The sequence below is a fragment of the Cimex lectularius genome, unplaced genomic scaffold (assembly GCF_000648675.2).
Source record: "Cimex lectularius strain Harlan isolate CLEC.00 unplaced genomic scaffold, Clec_2.1 scaffold208, whole genome shotgun sequence".
In the NCBI taxonomy this organism is placed as follows: domain Eukaryota; kingdom Metazoa; phylum Arthropoda; class Insecta; order Hemiptera; family Cimicidae; genus Cimex; species Cimex lectularius.
Genome location: NW_019392797.1, coordinates 383,945 through 403,993, shown reverse-complemented (window position 1 = coordinate 403,993; position 20,049 = coordinate 383,945). Strand labels below are relative to the sequence as shown.

General features: G+C 34.7%; 4 protein-coding genes across 5 annotated transcripts in view; 2 read left to right on the top strand and 2 right to left on the bottom strand.

Annotated features, from left to right (window-relative positions):
- Window positions 1–2,335, bottom strand: part of LOC106664836 (TWiK family of potassium channels protein 9-like) — a 392,977-nt gene extending 390,642 nt beyond the window's left edge. Inside the window, exon 1 of the mRNA XM_014390855.2 lies at window positions 1,909–2,335. The gene's annotated coding sequence lies outside the window, so the exon portion shown is untranslated. The remainder of the gene's footprint in view (window positions 1–1,908) is intronic.
- Window positions 1,473–7,067, top strand: LOC106664839 (COMM domain-containing protein 2-like). The gene is made up of 5 exons (XM_014390859.2): window positions 1,473–1,675; window positions 1,744–1,821; window positions 6,242–6,324; window positions 6,596–6,769; window positions 6,832–7,067. The coding sequence occupies exons 1-5, from the start codon at window positions 1,612–1,614 to the stop codon at window positions 7,027–7,029; spliced, it is 597 nt and encodes a 198-aa protein (XP_014246345.1). The 5' UTR covers window positions 1,473–1,611; the 3' UTR covers window positions 7,030–7,067.
- A 179-nt stretch (window positions 7,068–7,246) lies between these two features.
- On the top strand, window positions 7,247–8,468 carry LOC106664840. Its single transcript, XM_014390860.2, has 3 exons — window positions 7,247–7,632; window positions 7,927–8,155; window positions 8,211–8,468. Exons 1-3 carry the CDS (start codon window positions 7,510–7,512, stop codon window positions 8,429–8,431), a joined length of 573 nt encoding a protein of 190 aa, XP_014246346.1. The 5' UTR covers window positions 7,247–7,509; the 3' UTR covers window positions 8,432–8,468.
- Window positions 8,469–8,616: 148 nt separating this feature from the next.
- Window positions 8,617–20,049, bottom strand: part of LOC106664857 (serine/arginine repetitive matrix protein 2) — a 54,715-nt gene continuing 43,282 nt past the window's right edge. The window contains exons 10-12 of one of the 2 annotated variants that reach the window (XM_014390887.2): window positions 17,488–17,709; window positions 12,924–13,067; window positions 8,617–8,837 (exon numbers count right to left, since the gene is read on the bottom strand). In XM_014390887.2, coding sequence (XP_014246373.1) covers window positions 8,792–8,837; window positions 12,924–13,067; window positions 17,488–17,709 — 412 coding nt within the window. In that variant the 3' untranslated portion in view covers window positions 8,617–8,791. Of the gene's footprint in view, window positions 8,838–9,785; window positions 10,467–12,923; window positions 13,068–17,487; window positions 17,710–20,049 lie in introns of those variants that run through there. The other variant, XM_014390885.2, reaches the window with a different exon arrangement.

Genomic DNA, 20,049 nt, shown 5'->3' with positions numbered 1-20,049 from the left:
GGTCTGCTATTAAGCGCGGCTTCAATTTGGGCGATCAGCGTACAATAATCCTCAAATGTAGCAGGGGTATTGCTTATGGGCGAACACGGCCTTTTGCGGATTTAACAGTGGCTTCCCATAACCCGCCAAAATGAAGAATATAAGGAGAGGAAAGTTGCCAAGTTATTTCTCGTTTAAATAAGTGGTCACAAACGACATCGTTTCTATGATAAAATTTTTGATTTGGAAGATCTTTTTAACTGATTTGGAAGCGCCCACGAAATTGCTTCCATTGCCTGACATACGCTCGGGAGACCACGCTCTAAGAAAAGCCAACTGCCTCTGCGATATCCACTTGCCTGTCACCTCGATGACTCATTTTCACAATAACATTGCGAACGTCTGGTTCAAGATGATTTACATATACAACAATACAACTGGAGAAAAGACAAGAAAAGGTGTTTGTCTACAAATTGAGGAATCTTCATGTTTACTATTCTTAAGTAAATCTGTTATAAAAATGAGGATTAATGTTAATTTCTTGTTAGTTTGAATTTTCTATTTTGTTTTATCCAACTAACAAGAATATATAGATTAATTTTGTTAATAGAATAATAATAAATTACAAATATTCCTATTCACTTTGGAGCAGTTTATAAATACATTTAGTTTTGTAAAGATATTGTTTTTTGTGGGACGAAGCCTCTTCAGCTGCACTCTGGCCTTGACGATTGACGAATCAGATTTTGACATTGTTGCTTAGCAGAGAAGGTAAGAAGGGCATTAATGGTTGCACTAAAACTATGCACTTTATTTAAACAAAGAGTTTTCTTTCAAATAAAACTAATTGAAATGCCTAAAAGAAAAATGGCAATAGTTTAAAAATAGGCCCACCTAGTTGAGTGACTGCGCCGTTGACCGCCGTGAACGTCCCAAGCGACCGGCACCGGGCATGAGGAGCTGGGTCTGGCTAAAATGCACCCTACGCTTTGGCCAAAGAAAGAATGTAAATTTAACCAGGCCTGGCCTACCTTGAGGGCTCCGTCCGAACCCTGCGTGATATGAGTCGAACTTGACACGGCACTCGCGTTACCTTTCTCGCAAATATTGTCTGTGAAGCAAAAACGAACAATGCTTCAAACACGGAAGCAAGAAAGGTACTAAAAACTTACAAAAACCAATGGAACGAATAACGGAGTGGGGCTGAGGAGGGAGCAAATAAGATTGCAAAACGTCATTAAAAATAAAAAACATCGCGCGTAAACGGAGGTAACATTACCCCGGAAAAAAAGGTTTCAACAAGAAATTATTTAATTCATTTAGCGAATGATTTCACTTATTGAAAGTACAATAAATCCATTGAGTTTTACCTTTTAAATAAATTTAAAGATCATTGAACAATTATGGAATGGACAAATTTTCCAGCGAGCGCGCTTTTTCTGGAGATGGCGCCGATTCAAATGTGAGATTTCCAGCGCTCAAAGAAGGTGCGTCCGTGAAAACCTGACAATAAACTCCCTGAAATATTTTGATAAAGGCGATAAGGCCGAAAGACAGAATATATCCAGTTTTGTTTTATTTTCCTTTGTAAATTGTAATTGACCACCAGCCCGATTTTCTGAAATTGTCGATATGCTCAGATTGAGCGACCTTAACAAAAAGCATCTGAGCTATTTGATCGGACAGGATGAGACCGGTAAGCTCGTAAAATCAATAGCAACGTAATCGTTAATCGCTAATCCAAATAACTTTTAAAATTTTTAGTCGTGAAGGATTTTTGCCGCCTAGCCTGGGACTACTTAGCTAAAGGAGTCAATGCAAAGTTATACGCAACAGCTGCACGTAAGCGAATGGTTTTTAATTGAATCAAATTTCATTTTCTTATGATTATGAATATAAACGTTACAAATGAATCATATAACAACTTACACTTGAATATCTACAATAACTGTTACTCTTGAAGAAGTATTAATGATGCTGTAGTCTCTTATGGCAAGGAAAGGTACAAGTCCGGCTGGAATGAGTCATGGGAATCATCTTTCATTTCCTTACGATTAAGAATATAAAACCTCTTACACTTGTATAAATCTTTCTACAATAACGGTTACTTTTGAAGAAGTATTAAGGATGCTTGTGTCACTTGTAGTAAATAATGGTACAGGACCGATGGGATACATAATAAATTATTAAAAAATTGCAAACTTGCTATTGTGACCATTTTAGTTTCTATTTTTAATAAATCCCTATGTACAGGAATTTTTCCCTATGTACAACCGAGTGACAAAATGATAGACACACCCCTAATTGTTATGATTTTTTAATGTAATGGGTTTGTACTACAAATATTTATTCAAAACACATGAAATAAATATTTTTCTTCATTAAACTTTAATTTTTCAATAAATAAGAGAAAAAATTATTAAAATACTAAAATTAAACGAGTTTGTCTGCGACAAAATTATAGACGCATGGGATAAAATCAATTTAAAACAAGGTTATAATATTTTGTGGCATTACCACTCAGTTTTATTATTTCCAGTAATCTTTCTGGAACGGTTTTGTACAAATTTTGAATAAAATCTTGAGGCAGATAATTCCAGGCAGTGGTGACAGCTGTTTTAAGTTCATCGACAGAGTTGTACTGCTTACAGTTTTGATATACCATCCTCGATAATTTTCCCCATACATTTTCTATAATGTTCAAGTCTGGTGAGAGTGCAGGCCATTCAAGTTTTTCAATGCTGTTCTGTGAAAACCATTCTTTAACAATTTTTGCATTGTGTATGAGTGCGTTGTCCTGCTGGAATATTGGAGTCCCTTCGCATAAATTGCTGAAACTAGTTTTTTCTTTGTCCACTAATTTCTTGTAATATTCCGAATTGACTTTTTTTGGAAGAAGACAAAGATTCCCTTTTTTATTACCCAATACACCCCCAAATCATCAAAGATCCACCATCCATTTGGCGCCGTGACAAAATTTTTTCTTCTTTAGTTAGATCATGAAAGTAGTATGCGTATCCATCTGGGCCATCCAAATTGAATTTTTTTTGTCAGAAAAAATAACTTTTCGCCAATAATTTTCATTTTTCAAAATGTGGTTTTCAGCAAATTTGACACGGGCTAGTTTTGTGGTGGGGTTTCAGAGCTGGTTTGCGTTTCAGTTTTCTTCGGACTATGTTTTCAGTTTTTTTAAGGAACCTCTGAACTGTTCGAACAGAAACATCAACACCTGCCTTCTCTGCGATGGCTTTTGCAGTTGAAAAGCTATTTGACGCAACGCACAGGATGTGCGATTTGTCTCTTCTGGTCAAGGAAGGAGGTCTTCCTCTTCCATAGTCTTCACCTAGTATTATCTTTGATACCGATGAAAAACTCCGTTTTATGCGTCGTTTTTTAATGTGTCTATAATTTTGTCACTCGGTTGTTTTTAAAAGTAATTATATAGTTCAGGTTTTTAAAAGTGGTAATAAAAGTAATATTTGTAATTATAGACCATTTTGTATACAACCTGCTGTAAATAAAACAACCCTCACCAAGACTGGCAAACTCACTGCTGCCGTTGGAGAAGGCCAGACTCAGAGGAGTGATAGGACTATTAACCGACCACTCGCTAGCATCTGAGAAAACATACATAACACGAGTAGATATAGTGAAGATCCTATCTGCAGATTATGTAATGAGGTGGAAGAAACAACCATCCATATCATCTCCGAATGTGAAATAATCACAGAATAGAGACATAACCTGGGAGACAAAAAGAAAACATAGTAAATGGAATTGCAGCAACAACAGTCAATGACATTGTACTTCTTAGAAGTATCTTGTTAATTGCACCAAACCAGGGCACTAGGAAGGTACAATAAGCCAGAAAGCTGCAGGGCCTGGGGTGCACAAACCCCACTTCCTAGTATCCTCATCATCATCATCTTACAACTTGCAAAGTTTCCAAGTTTTTGAAAGTATCATATTAAATTCAGACTAGAATAAAAATTGTTTATTGTATTATAGTAAATATTACATATCCAAGGGGGGATGTCAGGCACTTATAATTACAATTTAAAACATAATTTGAAATACTAGATCTTAACATTTTGAAAAACAATACATAAATAAGTAACTACAAACAAAATAAATTGGATTTAAACAGATAAATAAAATGATCACCTTAAACAGATATGTAATTATTACTTTTAAATACTATACTAAGTACACATATCTCAGTTTAGTTACTACAGCAAGAGTATTAGTATGCTCATTCAGGTAACGCAAAAGCTCTCAACCTTAAAATCCCAGGAAAAATAGAAATAAATCATTTGCTTTTTGCTGGTTTTCATCAAAACAATATATCTTCTATACTTTTATAATTGAACTGTGTGTATTTTTATTAACTGTGTTTTAACTGGGCTTTTTTTTTTTAATTTTATTTACATTTTTTTTCTTTTTTTTAAATTAAAACATTATTCTCTCTGCCAACCATTGCCCCAAATTATAACCTTATGTAGAGACCAATGTAGACTTTGTTTTAGTTTTCATGTTGAAACTCCATTTTAAATATGTGCTAAGAATGATTGGACTTCCAGCCTGCAGACTTACTAGAGTTCGTGCGATTGAAGTGGTTAAAAACAAGTTTTTGGCTTCAGAGTTGGTTGAATCTTTTTGAAAAATACTGTTGTGATTTCAGTTCTTCATCAGATAATGTATCTCTCCGGAAAAACCAACTATTAAATTTAAATTCTGTAAATACAAGTTACAAGTTAAATACTGTAATTATAAGTTGATTTTTCAAAAGCTTTTGATAATGTTGATCATAAGATTCACTACAGAAATTACAAACATTAGGCAGACATTGGCTTGTAACCTATTTAGGAGGTCGAATGGTTAAAGTAAAATTAAAATCAGTATTGTCGCAGTTTTCTAGCAACTTCTGGAGTTGCTCAAGGGTCACACTTAGGGCCTTTTCTTTTCAAAATCTCTGATTTTTTTTCCATTTATTTGACCCTGCTTTTTGCAGACGATTTAAAATTTTTTGTAAAAATTAATTATTTTTTGCTGCTTGCAACTTCAACATTAAAACTTAATAGTGAGTTACAATTAATTAAGGTTTTTAGTTGAAATAAAAAAGACAATGGCACGAGCGGGATTCGAACCCACGATCTTTGGCTAGATACGCCGCTGCTCTACCACTTGAGCTTTTTATCTCAACTAAAAACCTTAATTAATTGTAATATATTAATTGGTCAAGCGGACCACGAAATTAGTGAATTTAATAGTGGGTGTTCAACTAATACTATTCTTTTAAATTCTGACAAATTTTCAGTTATAAAATTCCATAAAATAAAATATCCTATCAAATCTAATTACATTATATCAGACTCGCTCATATTTGTCATGAGTCACTAGATCTTGGTATCACTATTGACAGACAGACAAATTTTCACACACTTATTAATAAAACTATTGCTGAAGCAAATAAAACTTTAGGATTTATTACACATCTAAACATTTCCATGATCCAGTTGCTCTTAAAATTTCACACACTTCTCCTGTAAGACCAATATTAGATTACTGATCACCTCTTTGTGCTCCCTTTCAATCCACTCATATCAGTTGCACAGAAACAATCCGATACATTACAAAACGACTGGAGTATACAGAGATACATCATACTCATCACTATTATTGGATTGGAAAATAACGACTGACAATTCTGTACAGAAGGAAATTGCATATTATTATATGATTCCTTAACTGATTGCCCATTTCTGCTTAACTGAATTAACTTTCATGTTCCATCTTATCATTCCAGAAATCATATAACATTCTCTATTGATGCCATATAACTAATTATGCCAAATTCAGTTTTATACCAAGAAGAATATACACAAACAAACACATATACAAACATACAACATATAAAATGCAAAAAAAAACATATGTTAAACTCGTTCAAAATATAGATATAGAATTTCTATTCTATACAGAAAAATATAGATATATTAATAATTGGTTAAGGAAATTTAAGCAAATTTTATCATTAGAAAATTATTGTATCATGTTTCAATTTGTTTTTTATTATTTGACCTAATCCTAACCCTTGCCTCACCTAATTCAACACATCTACAACACCCATGCATACATCCTGGTAAAGCAAATAACATGAAAATGATCATGCAATTTTGTATCCAGCCCAAAAACATTCCATGACACTTAAAAATTGGAATTTGTCTTAGAATTAATTGAACGATGTATATCACTTTCACAGAAAAACTGGAAATCAGCCCGCAAGACCTTCAACATGTAGTAGAGGCTCTGGTCAATCTACTGTCAGAATCCTGCAAACTCAAGGTTTGATGTGATAAGTTTTATTTGTCACTATTATTTATATAATTCACTATAATCTTGCACTTCACTGAAGATATACGGTCTTGCAACAATGTTGGTATATTTTATAATAAAAATTGATATCACTAAATGCAATTGTGATATTAACACTGGTTTGGGCATTTTTATACAAAACTCTGTTATTTTTGCGTGTTCATTTTATGGATGTTAATGTGTTGTATTTAATAAATACGCTTTTCAATTTCTACAATTGTATTTTGTTCTGTTTTGAAAGCTTTCTATTCCAAAGCTGAAATCAAATCTCTTGGAGCTGGGATTCAACAGCAAGCAGGTTGACATCATCTGCACTTATTACACAACTAAGAGGGCCGATATCAACAATGTCCTGCTCGCAGCATCCGTACAACTCCCTATGTACAAAGATCTCGAATGGAGGACACAAGTCCAGGTGGAATTAAATTAAAAACTGAAACTTTTAAGGCGATTTCATTTTCTTTCTTTTGCCTTCAGCTCGCCTCAAGAGCATTACCGGAACAGCTCGAGCCAAGTATCCTCATGAAACTAAAACTCGACAATGCGAAAGAAGACTCATTGATACTCCAGACCGATCCTGGAAACCTTGTACATATCACTAAAGTTCTGCAGGATGCTTTGAACCAAGCATCAGACAATCACACATCTAGAGTCCAAAGAAGATATAAAACATAAATTGTCATTATTTTTTATAATTAAATATTTTATTAATACCTTTTGTTAATTTTTATTCAATAAAATGTCATATATTTTTCTCGATTTAATTTTTAAATTATACACTTTATCAAATTCGCAAACATAACTGTAAAATCTTATTTCTAAAGGGTTTTTTCTTGAATAGTCATAAAATCCAGATTTAAAATTAATTTTTTGTTAGACAAAAATAATTTTGAGAAGAAAATTTTCAATAACTTACTTATTCTGTCTGGTTAATCAACCCTTCTAAGTCAATGTCTTTATTAAAAAATAAAAATTTGCCATTCTTAAAAATAGAATGGCACTCTGATTAGGCAGGAATTTGCGGATGCCCAACCGTAAACAGGGGCCCTTCCGAATCTCTTTCTAACGGGCACATCCTGCCAGTCAGATAAGATAGAAATATGGACGTGTGCCTCGATCGTTGAACTCCATCAATCTTCTTCTAACGCCTCAAGCATGCACGTCCTCTTTGCCCTGGCCGCAGTCGTTGCGAGTGTTAACTGTCATAAATATTTTGAAACAGAACAATTCAAGCCCTGCCCTAGGGTGAATCCAGTACAAGACTTAAATATAAAAGAGGTTTGTATTTACTTTTAAAAAATATAGTTTTATATTTTGTTTCATACAAAAATGTATAATATTTAATGATCTTTAGTTTTGACTGATTGATTTATTTCTCTGGAAATGCTTGCTTGCCACCTTATCAATCACCATCCTGTTTTGTGACTTGCCTATGTTAATTTTAAGCTATGTATGTTTAGTGGTCTAATTGACCAAATTACTTATTTCAATTAATTATTCTTTACTATATCAGATAGTATTTAAATCAGATAAATAAATTTAAAAACAAAATGTATGTTTTATTTCACTTAGCTTCAAGGCTCATGGCATGTCAGCTTGATTATACTCGACGCTGCGACTGAGAACCTCGAAGAGAGCACCGTTTGCATCACGGGGGACATCATCGCCTTTAATACCACTCACATGAAGCAGACATGGAACATGTACACGCCTAGGATGCCAAACGAACCGATCGGTAACATCGAGTTCAATGTGGATGTCATTAAGCCAGGCCTGTGGGCTGTTGAGACACCTTTAGGAGGTACATCGTGCCAAAAATGAAATTTTAAGTTTTAAGCTAAGCGTTTGATTTTCAGGTGAACTAGCTGCAACGATTTTCAGCTATGACAACGACTTGATCCTCGTGACGCACTGTGGGTGGCAGAATGGCCATCTCGTCCACCTTTGGACAGCCGGTGCTTCAAGAAAGAACAACAGCCTCAACCTTACAATGAGAATCAAAATTTCATCCATACTACTTGCAAACGGCTTCGACCCTTCTACCACAAAAATCATAACATGGAATAACTCTTGTTAACAAGTCTGTAATAAATAAAAATTGAACTTTTAAAACACTTGTTTGCTTGTACATTTTTGTTTTTACCAAATCAGTTTGTATAAAACACATAAAAAAACTTAAAAAGCATGATTAATAAATAAAAAACAATCACTACACAAATATACACAATTTATTGTCTATTGAATTTATTATACATTTAAAACCCTGAGGTGTTTTTTTACAGTTTTCTTTGTCTTTTTTTTAAATGTTTTTCATAAGTCCAAAAATTAACTCAGTATGAGCAAAACTACACGTTGAACATTAACAAGGTGGAAAAATGCCCACAAAAATTGTTGAAACGTTCTTGAAAATTCTTTCCACAAAGCTGGGGGGAAACCACTAAAATTTGTTACTGTGGCGGTTTCTTCTGCTAACCACGCCGCCGCTGAAACACAGAGATTGAACGATTAATGTATAAACGCAAACGAAAAAGTGTGTGTGAAGCCTAGTAAAGAGAAACAAATCTAAGCTTTAAAAAAAGTATATATTGTTCAATTTTTTAGTGTTTCAATAAATTTATTTATTATGGAAAAGTCAAACATATAACAGACTTAAAATCTTTCCGATTATCTTGGCCTATCCTCGCTGGGTAGGCTGTCAAGCAAGTATCAGCATTTTGCCATCTTCGGTGAGACCAACCCAGAGAGTACGGGCAGACCAAGATGATACGAAGAATCAAATTCCATAAAAATAATTGATAATTGAATTATAATTAGGTCACTAAGTGAAAAGCAAGCAAATTCCACTGATCATTATTCCATATAATGTTTTTTCCTAGTTTAAAAAAGTTTTTTAAACATCTTATGACAAAAGAAAAGAATACAAATTTTTTCAATCATAATTTCTTTATTATTTAAACAATTATGTCCACACCAATCTTTGAAAATTCAAATAAACAGATTGTTTACATAGATAATATCAAATATTTTATTTAATATCTGGTCAATGAGATTATATGAGGGTACAGGGCTTTCAAAAATAGTTTCTATTAAAACAGTGTTAACACAATTCAGATTTTTAAAAAAAATTATGTATACGTTTATACATTTCGATTGTAAATGATTGTGATTTTTTTATGCTTTAAACATTTTCATTTTTGACTCTTAATTAGTCCAATCAGAAATCTTAGAATTAACTTAAGACTAATACATTTAAACATCTACAAATCAATTGCACTTAAATACAAGTTATATCACATTTTATTTCTAAATCAATAAATCTTGAAAACGAGACTAGATTGTTTTCTTAAATAAATAACAAAAAAAATTGTATAAATAAAAAAACAAAAATAACTTAATAAATAATGACTAGAGAGACGAAAAAGTAAAAGTTAGCTAATAAATTATTTATTGACCATGTTTGTACAATCATTTAAACTTAAAGACTAGATGAAAAAATCACAACAATTTGTTTATCTTTGGTTTTTAGTTAAGTGAGAAATTTCTCGTTTTTTGTTGTTGTTTTTTTTAAGAAAAATTATACATTGCCACAATAACAAAAGCTCTTCATTGTACAAGGTAAGAGAATATGACTAGAAATTTTTGTTAAAAAAAAGGTCCATTTTCAAACAAACCCAAAATATGTTTTTTAGCGCTAAATCACAATGCTTCAACAAGAACAATAATTATAATTTGAGAGAGATTCATCAGATAAGACTATAATATCAATTCACTATTATATTTAACAATTTGGTAAAATGAAAGTGCACGTCAAAAGATAAGCTCTTTCAAATGAGACAATCTCCCGTCCCATTACTCGCCAACTATGAGTGCGACAAAAATAGAGATCTTCATAGAAAACAGGCGCCAGAAGGGAACGCTCTTAGTTTCTGTTAGATGCTAAAAGAGACTACTAGAAAAAAAAAGTACGGATCAGGTATTATGGATTTCAAAATCAAGCGGGGCTTAGGGAAGGGCTGCATCTAGACCAGGGGCTTCTTGAATCATCGCTCGAGTCGCTGCTCGAAGAAGAAGACGGTGTCGATCGGTGATAAGGAATCGGCAATTTTCTTGCGCTAAAATTTATAAAAATAATTTTTTTTTAACAAAACAAAAACATCACATACCTAAAATAAAATTAATTTAATACCAATTCTGTCAATTGTTATTTTAATAAATTAGTCCGAAAATAAAAATATAACGTTAATTTTTTTTATGGTTTTCTATTCCAATTATTAATATTGATTAGTGTTGTTTTGAGGATTAATGGTAAAAAGGAAAGGAAGGCAATCAAAAGCAAATAAATAGCAAGCAAAAATTCATGCATAATTTATATAAATATACAAAAAAAAAAAAATACTTACTAAAAAAATAATAAAAGGTTCTTCTCGTGTAAACTACACTTCTTCTGAATCTTGAATCACAAACTTTAACCACAATTAAAAACAAATTAAACAATTATAATAATTAAAGCATGCATACTCTATTACTATTGGCAGTGACATTCTGATAAAAAATAATACATTGTTTAAAAAATGCAACTTTAAATATTAATTGCTTCAATTTTAACTTATTTTGAACATTGGACATCCTGGTCTTAACAGGAAGAAGGAAGCTCATAAAAGTACCCACTGTTAAAGATGAAACCTTAACTTTAAGTACCTAGGTATAATAAAAAATTTGATCAAAGGCACAAATGGAATAAAGAAATACACAACATACTTCAGCATAAACGCAAGGCTAAGGCTACTAATCATTGGCCAGAGATTATGCAGCAAAAACAAGGGAGTAAACCCCAGGATGGTGTAATACACCACAACGTCTGACCTCTGGTCATGTGGGTGGCCAAAAAACACCACATAAAGGTGACAGAAAAACTACCAAATCTACAAAGACTAGTGTGGTGTTACATACTTTCCGACAGTCAGTCAATTAAAAAAAACAAGCACTAAGTACATTTTTAGCACCAAATTAGTCCAAGTTACCTATCTACCGTACGGTAGATTTTGGGACATGAAGGTAGGTACAAGCAGGCCAATTAGCCAAAGAAAAGGCAGCCCTATCGCTCATCGGCATACCTAGGCAGCTGGAAAAATAGCTTGAGAAAGAAAACCTCAAGCACTGGTCAAAAGCACCAGATATGAGACCAAGTGAGAACTTATAAATCTATCAAAAAGGAACTCGCAGCAGGAAAAAATTATAATCCTCTTCTTTCTTATTTACCACCCCAAGATAGGCAAAGTAGAGCCAGCAACATGCTGAATCTGTCAGGACAAAACAGAGACATCGGCATATATAATTTTAAAATGTGAAGCACTAACCCTGTTAGAGCCACTTTGGTAAGGCAATTCTCATACCAAGAGAGTTGCTCAAAGAAGCAAAAGCAGCTAGGAAAAGGCTTAGTTTTGTAGGAAAAAATGTACTTTCAACACTATGGTAATGATCATAGGAACCACAATAGAGGTAGGTCGCAATGAAAAAAGGTTGGGCTCTTTACTTGAGCACCCATGCCACCAAAAAAAGGGTGTGTTTATCTTCTAACAATAAATTAAAACCTATAAAAATGAAATTATTAAAACTCTAATAAGTAAGGCCTAACTGTATTTATTTAAATAATATATAATATTGAGAAGAATTTTTGAAAATTAAAATAAAAGCGTTGCTTGACTGACTCCAATGATCTCGTGACTTTGTCTTGTTCTTGGTCAGTCCTTTAGTGATTTGGTCTGTCTTTCTGGTTTTGTTCTTTTATCTGTCTGATTGAAAAAAAAATACATTGAAACATTTATCAAAAGATAAACTTCATGGCTGTAATAAAAACCAAAACTTACATTATAAGCTTTCAATCTACAAAGGGATATTTTTCCACTGTGCAGCTTAGGCAAGGCATATGCTAAAAATTGCTAAATTATAAATAAAATTGGAAAACGAGACAAGGAAGTGCGAAATAAAATTAATTAAAAAATAGTAATAAACAAAACAGTGCAACTGAAAATTTTATTTTAATTTAACATATACACTCTTTGGCAATAAAAAAAACTGATTTTTTTCTGTTTGTTCAAAATTTAAGATAAAACAAATATAATGATCAATACAAGCATGGCAAAAGTTGGGAAGAAAAGACTTTTTAAGTCTATAGTAAAAACTTAAAAAAGAAAAATGCATCACACAACTGGAAAATAAACATTACGTCAACTTTACTTCATGCAGATTGAAAATGGGCAGAAAAAGGTACATTTGGGAAAATTATGCTGTATTTTAAGAAAACAATTTTACTAATTATAATAATTGACAATCTCTCTCTAAACTTAAGAGATTTGATACACTTTGTAAAATATAAATTCAATAAAAACATATCGTTTAAAAAGTTCATTTTAAATATAGTCCGAACATTTTAAAAATTAACTTATTAAACAAAAATGTCTTTGGAAAAAAAACCGTTCTTTTAAAGTTTCCCTGGCGATCTCAAGGCCCAGGTCGGTCTGGGCCGTGACGGAATGGTGTGGTCCAATTTGCGTATCCAAGAGAATTACCTTGTGATGCGCCTGCGGTCGAGGAAACTGGGTGAGCCGTGCCTTCGGGGTATAGAAGGCGATCTTGAACGTGATACGGGTGAACGCCGGCTATAACTGCTACACCGGCTGCTTGTGCTTGACGCTATGCTCCTACTACGGCTTCTGTAAAAAACATATATATAGAAAAAAATACTACAACTATAAAGAATTTTTAGTTCGCTTTCTAATTTTTTTGTCTAAAAACTTTCTTGACTTATAAAACACTTGTGCGTAGTTCAAAAGATAAGTTTTAAAGCAATACTACAGCAAAACATACATAAAGCACTTCTTACATTTTCATATCCTGAATCAATATGAAAACATAAAAATAAATAATTTTTTATGTTTTCAGGCTAGTGGATTTGTAAAGAGAATTACTCCCATGGTATATGTCTGATATATAATTTGACTCTTACCAATCATCTTGGTCTACCTATCCTCGCTAGGTTGGTCCGTCCAATGCTGTGTAGTGGAAAAAATATGGGAGTGCAACACATGAGTTTATTGCGTAATTTTTATATAAGCATTATGTCCAAGGATTTTTGACAATTTAAAGCATTAAATTAAAACTAGATGCCGGCAGTTTTGTTATTTCTGATCATCCATCCATACTCAATTTTTGTTGGATTTTTATTAAATTTGGTTAAAACTGTGGCTGTGGGGACCTACTAAACCTTCCAATATCCAACGTTTCCAATCCTTTCAATACAGTCCTTAGATAAATTATTGTATTTTGTAATTAGATGTAAATGCTCTGTGCCCTCCAATACCACCCTTTACAACAATCTTGAAATCCTGTTTATTCAAAAACTAACGGAGTTCCATAGTAAACTGACCCATCACCTCAATCATCTAGCCCAGGCCCAGTCCAACAAATCATCTCCCTACAATCTCAAACAGAAATGGCCCCCATCCTTTCCGAGGAATAGCAATCAATAAATAAAAATGCAATGAGAAAAGGAAAGTAATATTTACATATAAACCCTTTTAAATACAATCATTTATTATTTATTAGGGTTTTTTCATGAATGTCTTTTCATATCTTTCTTTTTTCTTTAAACCGATTTCAGGGTCTTCCGCCTTCCCTCTTCTGTCTTATTTCTAGGTTGCTTTGCAGAAACAAATTTATTATTTACTTTTGTAAGCCGGTCCCCGTCTTAGTGATAAGTTTAAATTGTTACAATAAGAAGAAAATAGGGTAAACAATGAAAAGGGACAAAGGTTGTGCTCGGAAGGGGCGACCACCCAGACGGGAACGACGTGACAAATCTGGCAAATGTAGCTTGAAAATGGTTACCCAGGTAGACAGGTAAGAACGGTCGAAAATCTGTAGCCATGGGGGACATCGTAAATTGGGGATGCGTCAACCCTGTGCTAGACCACCGTCTTTGCCAGCCCACCCGCGGCGTGAGAACTCCCCCGACTTTTGAGTTTCCTTTCCACCCCTATTCCGGGAGAGACCCGGTATAAAAGGGATGACTGGAAAATCAAAAGGCAGTCAAGATACGAGACTCACCCCAGACAGTCAAGACCAGGGACTCTCTCAAGAGTCACCTCGGAAGACTTGCCTGAGTCAAAATCCAAGACTCACCCCAGACAGTCAAGACCAGAGACTCTCTCAAGTCACCTCGGAAGACTTGCCTGAGTCAAAATCCAAGACTCACCCCAGACAGTTAAGACCAGAGACTCTCTCAAGAGTCACCTCGGAAGACTTGCCTGAGTCAAAATCCAAGACTCACCCCAGACAGTCAAGACCAGGGACTCTTCACCTCGGAAGACTTGCCTGAGTCAAAATCCAAGACTCACCCCAGACAGTCAAGACCAAGGAGAGAAGCAGCCACCCTCCGTCTGGGATTCAACAAGAGGACTCAGCCAGCCAGAGCCTGCGAGGATCAGCCAAGTCAGAGGTCGAGAGAAGAGATGCTGTGTGATCACTGATCACTGGCGAGCATCGTTTGGGGTAAGTCCCTTTGTTGATAGACTCATCCCAGGTTTAGAGTTGTGGCTGACTTGTAGATTAATTAGATTCTGTGGTTTGGGTACAGTTAAGAGAAGGAATTGTGTACAATAAATGTTACTGAATATGCTCTCTGGTTTATTGAATTCTGGAACCTTACCTACACCTACACAAGAATAAGTAGCGACACGCTTACGCCGACAAATCTCTTGCCACTTATAGAAAAGCAAGCGAAAGGACCTGTATCGAGAGATAATTCGGTGCCGTGCCGTCGTCCGCTTACAACTACACTTTGATATTATTTCTTCATTTTTTGGTTAATTAGATATATTTATTTATGGTGTTTTTTTAATACTTACCTTAGAAATATGCTCTTTGTGTGAAAAGAGAAAAAATCAATCAGTCAGTGTCAGAACTGATATCTGTTTTACGATTACAAAATTTGTTTTGTTAAATTCTTTTTTCATTATTGAAGTTAAAGAAATTTTTGATTAGCAATTTGTTAACAATCTGTTCACTATGGCTCAACATGGGAGGGGCCTGCAGTGGCCCATATCAGTGAAGGCTGGAAATGGTGTTGGGGGAACATTGGCTTTGGCGGTCTCAATAAACACAGCAAAGGCCAATATGGGCAATGTGGGCAGCAGATAGGTGTGTGGTGTCAACACACTGGGCCAACATAGGTCAGCCATTTTGTTTCCAACCAGATTTCTGTTAATAACATGTAAATGGCACCCTGGCCAAACACATGATTCAGCAGCGATTTACCCGATATCCATCACAGCAACTATACGCCAGTTGGAAATTGGCCGTGTGGTGCCCAGCTTTATGACCAATGCATTGGCACATAGTGTAGAGGGATCATTATAGATAGCACACAGCAATACATACTAGGCTCATCCAAGGCTGAACACACAAAGGGCACAGCAAAAAAATTAGAAAAAGTCAGCGCCAAATCAATTATACAAGCTAATAAATGTCAAAAAAATTGTTAATAGGTTGTTGAGAGCAGTGCAATTTTTAAATTAAAAATACGCCAAGAATACAATATGAATAATTAACTTTCTAACCAATTTTATTGTTAGATTATTCATATGTGCCATGAAACAATCATTCCTTTTACATTACAGTACATTTTGCAATAAACATGCAATTGTTTTGCGACAATACACAAGTATGCAAAAAATTTGTATCATGCCTGTTTTATCAACAGTTGCCAGGTTTTATCATTGATATACAAGTTTGTAACTAGAAGTTCTATAATAATAAAACAGAGGGGGCAACGGTGGCCATAACGGTGTAGGTGTTGATACGCGCTCATCACTGTAAGGGAGAGGCCCCGGGTTCGAATCCAGTGGCCCTGCATTCTAACCCGACATACTTACAAATGGGCTTTTTTTCAAAAACACTGGCACCCCGAAGTTGATAAAACCTCTGCTGTTGTAAACCCTCGTTAAAAAAAAAAATAATAATAATAATAAATATATTAATAATAACAGAATAATAAAACAGATTATGTAATTTTGGTTGGCCATCCTCATTGGGTTGGTCTGTCATTTCGCCTTACACGCCTTTTGTAGTAGTGATGGGATCAAAAAATAATCCCTTCATTTTAATGGCAAAATTTAACATCACAATTTAGTAGCTACAGGAGCTAAGATAAATTTAAAAAATTGAAACCATATAATTTTGTTGCAGTAATGAGATCCAAAAATAGGACGATTCAGCGACAGAAATAAGGTTTAAAAAAATCATCAAACACTTGTATTAAGTTCATTATTGTTAGAACTGTCAAAAAAAACTGCATAGCAATGATAATTTTAATTGTATTCAACAGCATTTATTATCGATAAATGTGAATGTTTAGTAATTAAAGTAAGCACAGACACAAAAATAATTAAATAAAACAGTCAAACGTGAATTATACTGTATGCATTTTATCTATAACATCTGTGCACATTTTCTCACAATCAAACGTGGTTCTACTGTTACTTCACGCATTTTTAAGGTAGGAGAGAAAAGGATAAACAATGGTGCAAAAAAATAAAAACAAAGATCCATAAATAAAATGCCATCATTTAATACAATTTACCAATATTTTATACAAACAGTCTCAAATTAAAATAACTAAACGTGTAATTAAAATCACACGGTAAGGCTTTAATTCATATAACAATAATAAAATGGTACAAGAAAGGTAAAATAAGAACTGAAATGACTCGATAAAAAATTCAAAAAAGACTGATTTTGAAATAAAAGTAAAAACAATATTAAATTATTTACATCTTTAGAAGAAAAAAAATTAATATTGATTGCTTACATAAATTGTATAAATCCCTAGAAAATAGAGAGAGTGTGAGAATAAAAAATCCTAAGACAGATTATTTTAACTCATACTTAAAAAAAAATGTATGGCTTTAAAAAACAAAACAAAAACATGCTTCTTTTCAAAACGAAGTACTTACTTTCTCAGTCTCATGCAATGACCATTATTTGATATTAATGTAAAGCATGGGGAAAAACTCCGATTTAAGAGGAAGAATCTACATACTACAACTCTCTCTGAAATACGCCACGCAAATTTACCTTGTCCTCGACTTGTGTGAGCGTGAACGAGATCGACTGCGGCTGCGCGTGGCAGGCCGCCTAGATCGCGAACTATGTCTTGAGTTGCCAGGGCTGATGGACATCGACTTGGGCGAGCGACCCTTCGACGATTTGCTGCCTCGAGACGCTCTCGACACACGAGAGTCACGTCCAAATGCACCCGAGCTGCTCGATGACCAAGAGCTGCCACGAGATGAACTGCTGTAAAAAGACAAGAAAAAATTCAAATATTGATCAAATACAACAATAGTAATAGAATTATTTATAGGTAACACAGGAGGGCTTAAATGCCAAATAGGGACAAGTTCTAATCCCCAGTGTAGCTAAAGATGACATTATTGTCTTGCGCAAACTGATGGTTCACTTTGTTTATCCCCTGGTTGCAAAATATTTTGTCTTGTGGAAATGGTTTACCCAAGTTGGCGTTTTGTGAGTAGTTCTCACATTTAGTTCGTGCAAGGGGAACCCAGCTCAAGGGCTATGTCAAGATTCAAAACCAGAACTACTGTCATGGTGAATATGAGTCGGACGCCCTAACCACTTGGCCACCATTGTCCCTTAATCATTTGATTGTTTATACATAACATTAAAATTGTCAGGGTGTGAAAATTATTATTAGTCATGAAATTCAATGAGCCTGTAAAGCGTTAAAAACTTTGATTATTTATGTTAATATTATCCCACTCCACACAAGGTCTAGCCAGCTAGTGCCCAAGGTCTAACCCCTCACAGCTTCATCCATGGCACGGTTTCACCATCTGAGGATACATGTACAGCCTTGTCAGTCAGCCAAGGTTTGCAACCTGAGACTGTTTATAGCTGAGTCAGAGTGTAAAACTGGCCTGTACCAGAGACCAGTCGAGTTGAGATGGAGTCAGATGCAGAGACCATGGGTCAGTGATGATCAGAGGCGTCAGAGTTGAGATGGAGAGTTGGAGTCAGCCATAGTTTTTTGCCAGAACTAGATTGAGCTGAATCTGGAGGTTAAGGCCTCTTTCAAACAAGATTAGTTGATTCAACTAGTTGCTTGAATCCTGTCACACAGTCAACGTCTACCCATGAGGGTGGCCAGTAGGCCACTCACGTTCTCATCCCCACTGTTGACACTACACAAAAGACACAACTTGGCATTCGTCCATCACACCAGCCCTCAAGTTGACACAACAGAGTTCATCATAGAAGGCATTGCAATTGGTTTTTAGGTGGAGCAGTTCGAAAAAATTCACATTAGTCCCACAATACAGGAAGTGTGAGGAGTATGGCGATAAAATTTTAAAAATGAAGGTTGAATGGAAGAGGCATGGTGACAACAGACGAACCCACACTTTTCTTTGAGTGGATTCTTTGTTTTTGCTTCCCTTCTTGCAGAAGAGCAAGCACAAAAATTGCTCCTGCTACAATGGGCTCTAAAGGTCTTTGCCCACTAGAACGTATCATACTAGGACCGTAACCGTACCGGCACTTGCAAATAAATTTTCTTTACAACATCTAGTGTTTTTTGTTTTCCTCTTCCTCGTCCAAAATAATGGCAATCATGGCCAATTCTCATATAGATAATTTTCTAATAGCCATACTTTATTTAACAAATTCACTCCACACACACACACACACACAAAAAAAGTTCACAAACAACGCGTTTTTAAAAAAGAAATGTTCGACAGCGACTGAAGCAGGACAGCTACGAAACGTTTTTATATACGCAGTACATGCGGGTATAGAACGTGGTTCATCCGTTGCAGTGGGCATAGTAGTGACCGCAGCGTTTTTTTTGTGCCTGACACGGTCCTAGTATGTTACGTTCTAGTGGGCAAAGATCTGAATATTGTACTGACCATTGGGAAGAGAAGTTGATTTCACAAGAAAAGTCAACTAGTTGAATCAACCAAACAATCTGAAAAGGCTTGTCCTCCTGAGGAGTTTGTCATTAGGAGAGGACCTCCAGCAATCTACTGCCTTCAAGACCTAAAACCCAGCCCAACGTTCCTCCCCTGCATGAACACAGGCAATAAAACTGATTATTAAAAAGGGGCACCTTTATAATTTCGACTTCAAAAATCCAAAAGTATTACACACAGAACAAAACAAACGTAAACGTAATTTCTTAGAAATGGTTCATATCAACAGAGATAAACACAGCATCAATTACAGAACAGATACATGTAAACTCAGTCGCAGCTACACCAATATCATTAATCAAATTTAATACAGATAACATACCTATATCATCACATTACATTCCACAAATCAAATATTTTTCACATAGTCTAATTTCCCAACAATTTAGCCTTCCTTTTCCTATTTATCCCTTTCTATATAATCCTGAAAGGATAATCTTGCCGAACCATTACCAACACATTGTTTCCCTTCGTCGGCTCTTTTTACTTCAAAGAAGCCGACGCCTTATACAAAAATGTCTTTTCTATACCGACTTCCTTCCCCACCCCTTCAAAATCCAACGTATATAAACACAAAACAGCAAAATCTCACTGGCACTCTCAATACGACACGCAAGAATGGCACAATTACACAGAAGACAAACAC

What these genes read in the sequence shown, in the direction of transcription:
- LOC106664839 (XM_014390859.2), top strand. Translation starts at nt 1,612, where the DNA reads ATGCTCAGATTGAGCGACCTTAACAAAAAGCATCTGAGCTATTTGATC. An exon ending in CAGAATCCTGCAAACTCAAG is followed by an intron (nt 6,325 to 6,595) that starts GTTTGATGTGAT and finishes CTGTTTTGAAAG; the next exon opens with CTTTCTATTCCAAAGCTGAA. An exon ending in AATGGAGGACACAAGTCCAG is followed by an intron (nt 6,770 to 6,831) that starts GTGGAATTAAAT and finishes TTTTGCCTTCAG; the next exon opens with CTCGCCTCAAGAGCATTACC.
- LOC106664840 (XM_014390860.2), top strand. Translation starts at nt 7,510, where the DNA reads ATGCACGTCCTCTTTGCCCTGGCCGCAGTCGTTGCGAGTGTTAACTGT. An exon ending in AAGACTTAAATATAAAAGAG is followed by an intron (nt 7,633 to 7,926) that starts GTTTGTATTTAC and finishes TATTTCACTTAG; the next exon opens with CTTCAAGGCTCATGGCATGT. An exon ending in TGTTGAGACACCTTTAGGAG is followed by an intron (nt 8,156 to 8,210) that starts GTACATCGTGCC and finishes TTTGATTTTCAG; the next exon opens with GTGAACTAGCTGCAACGATT.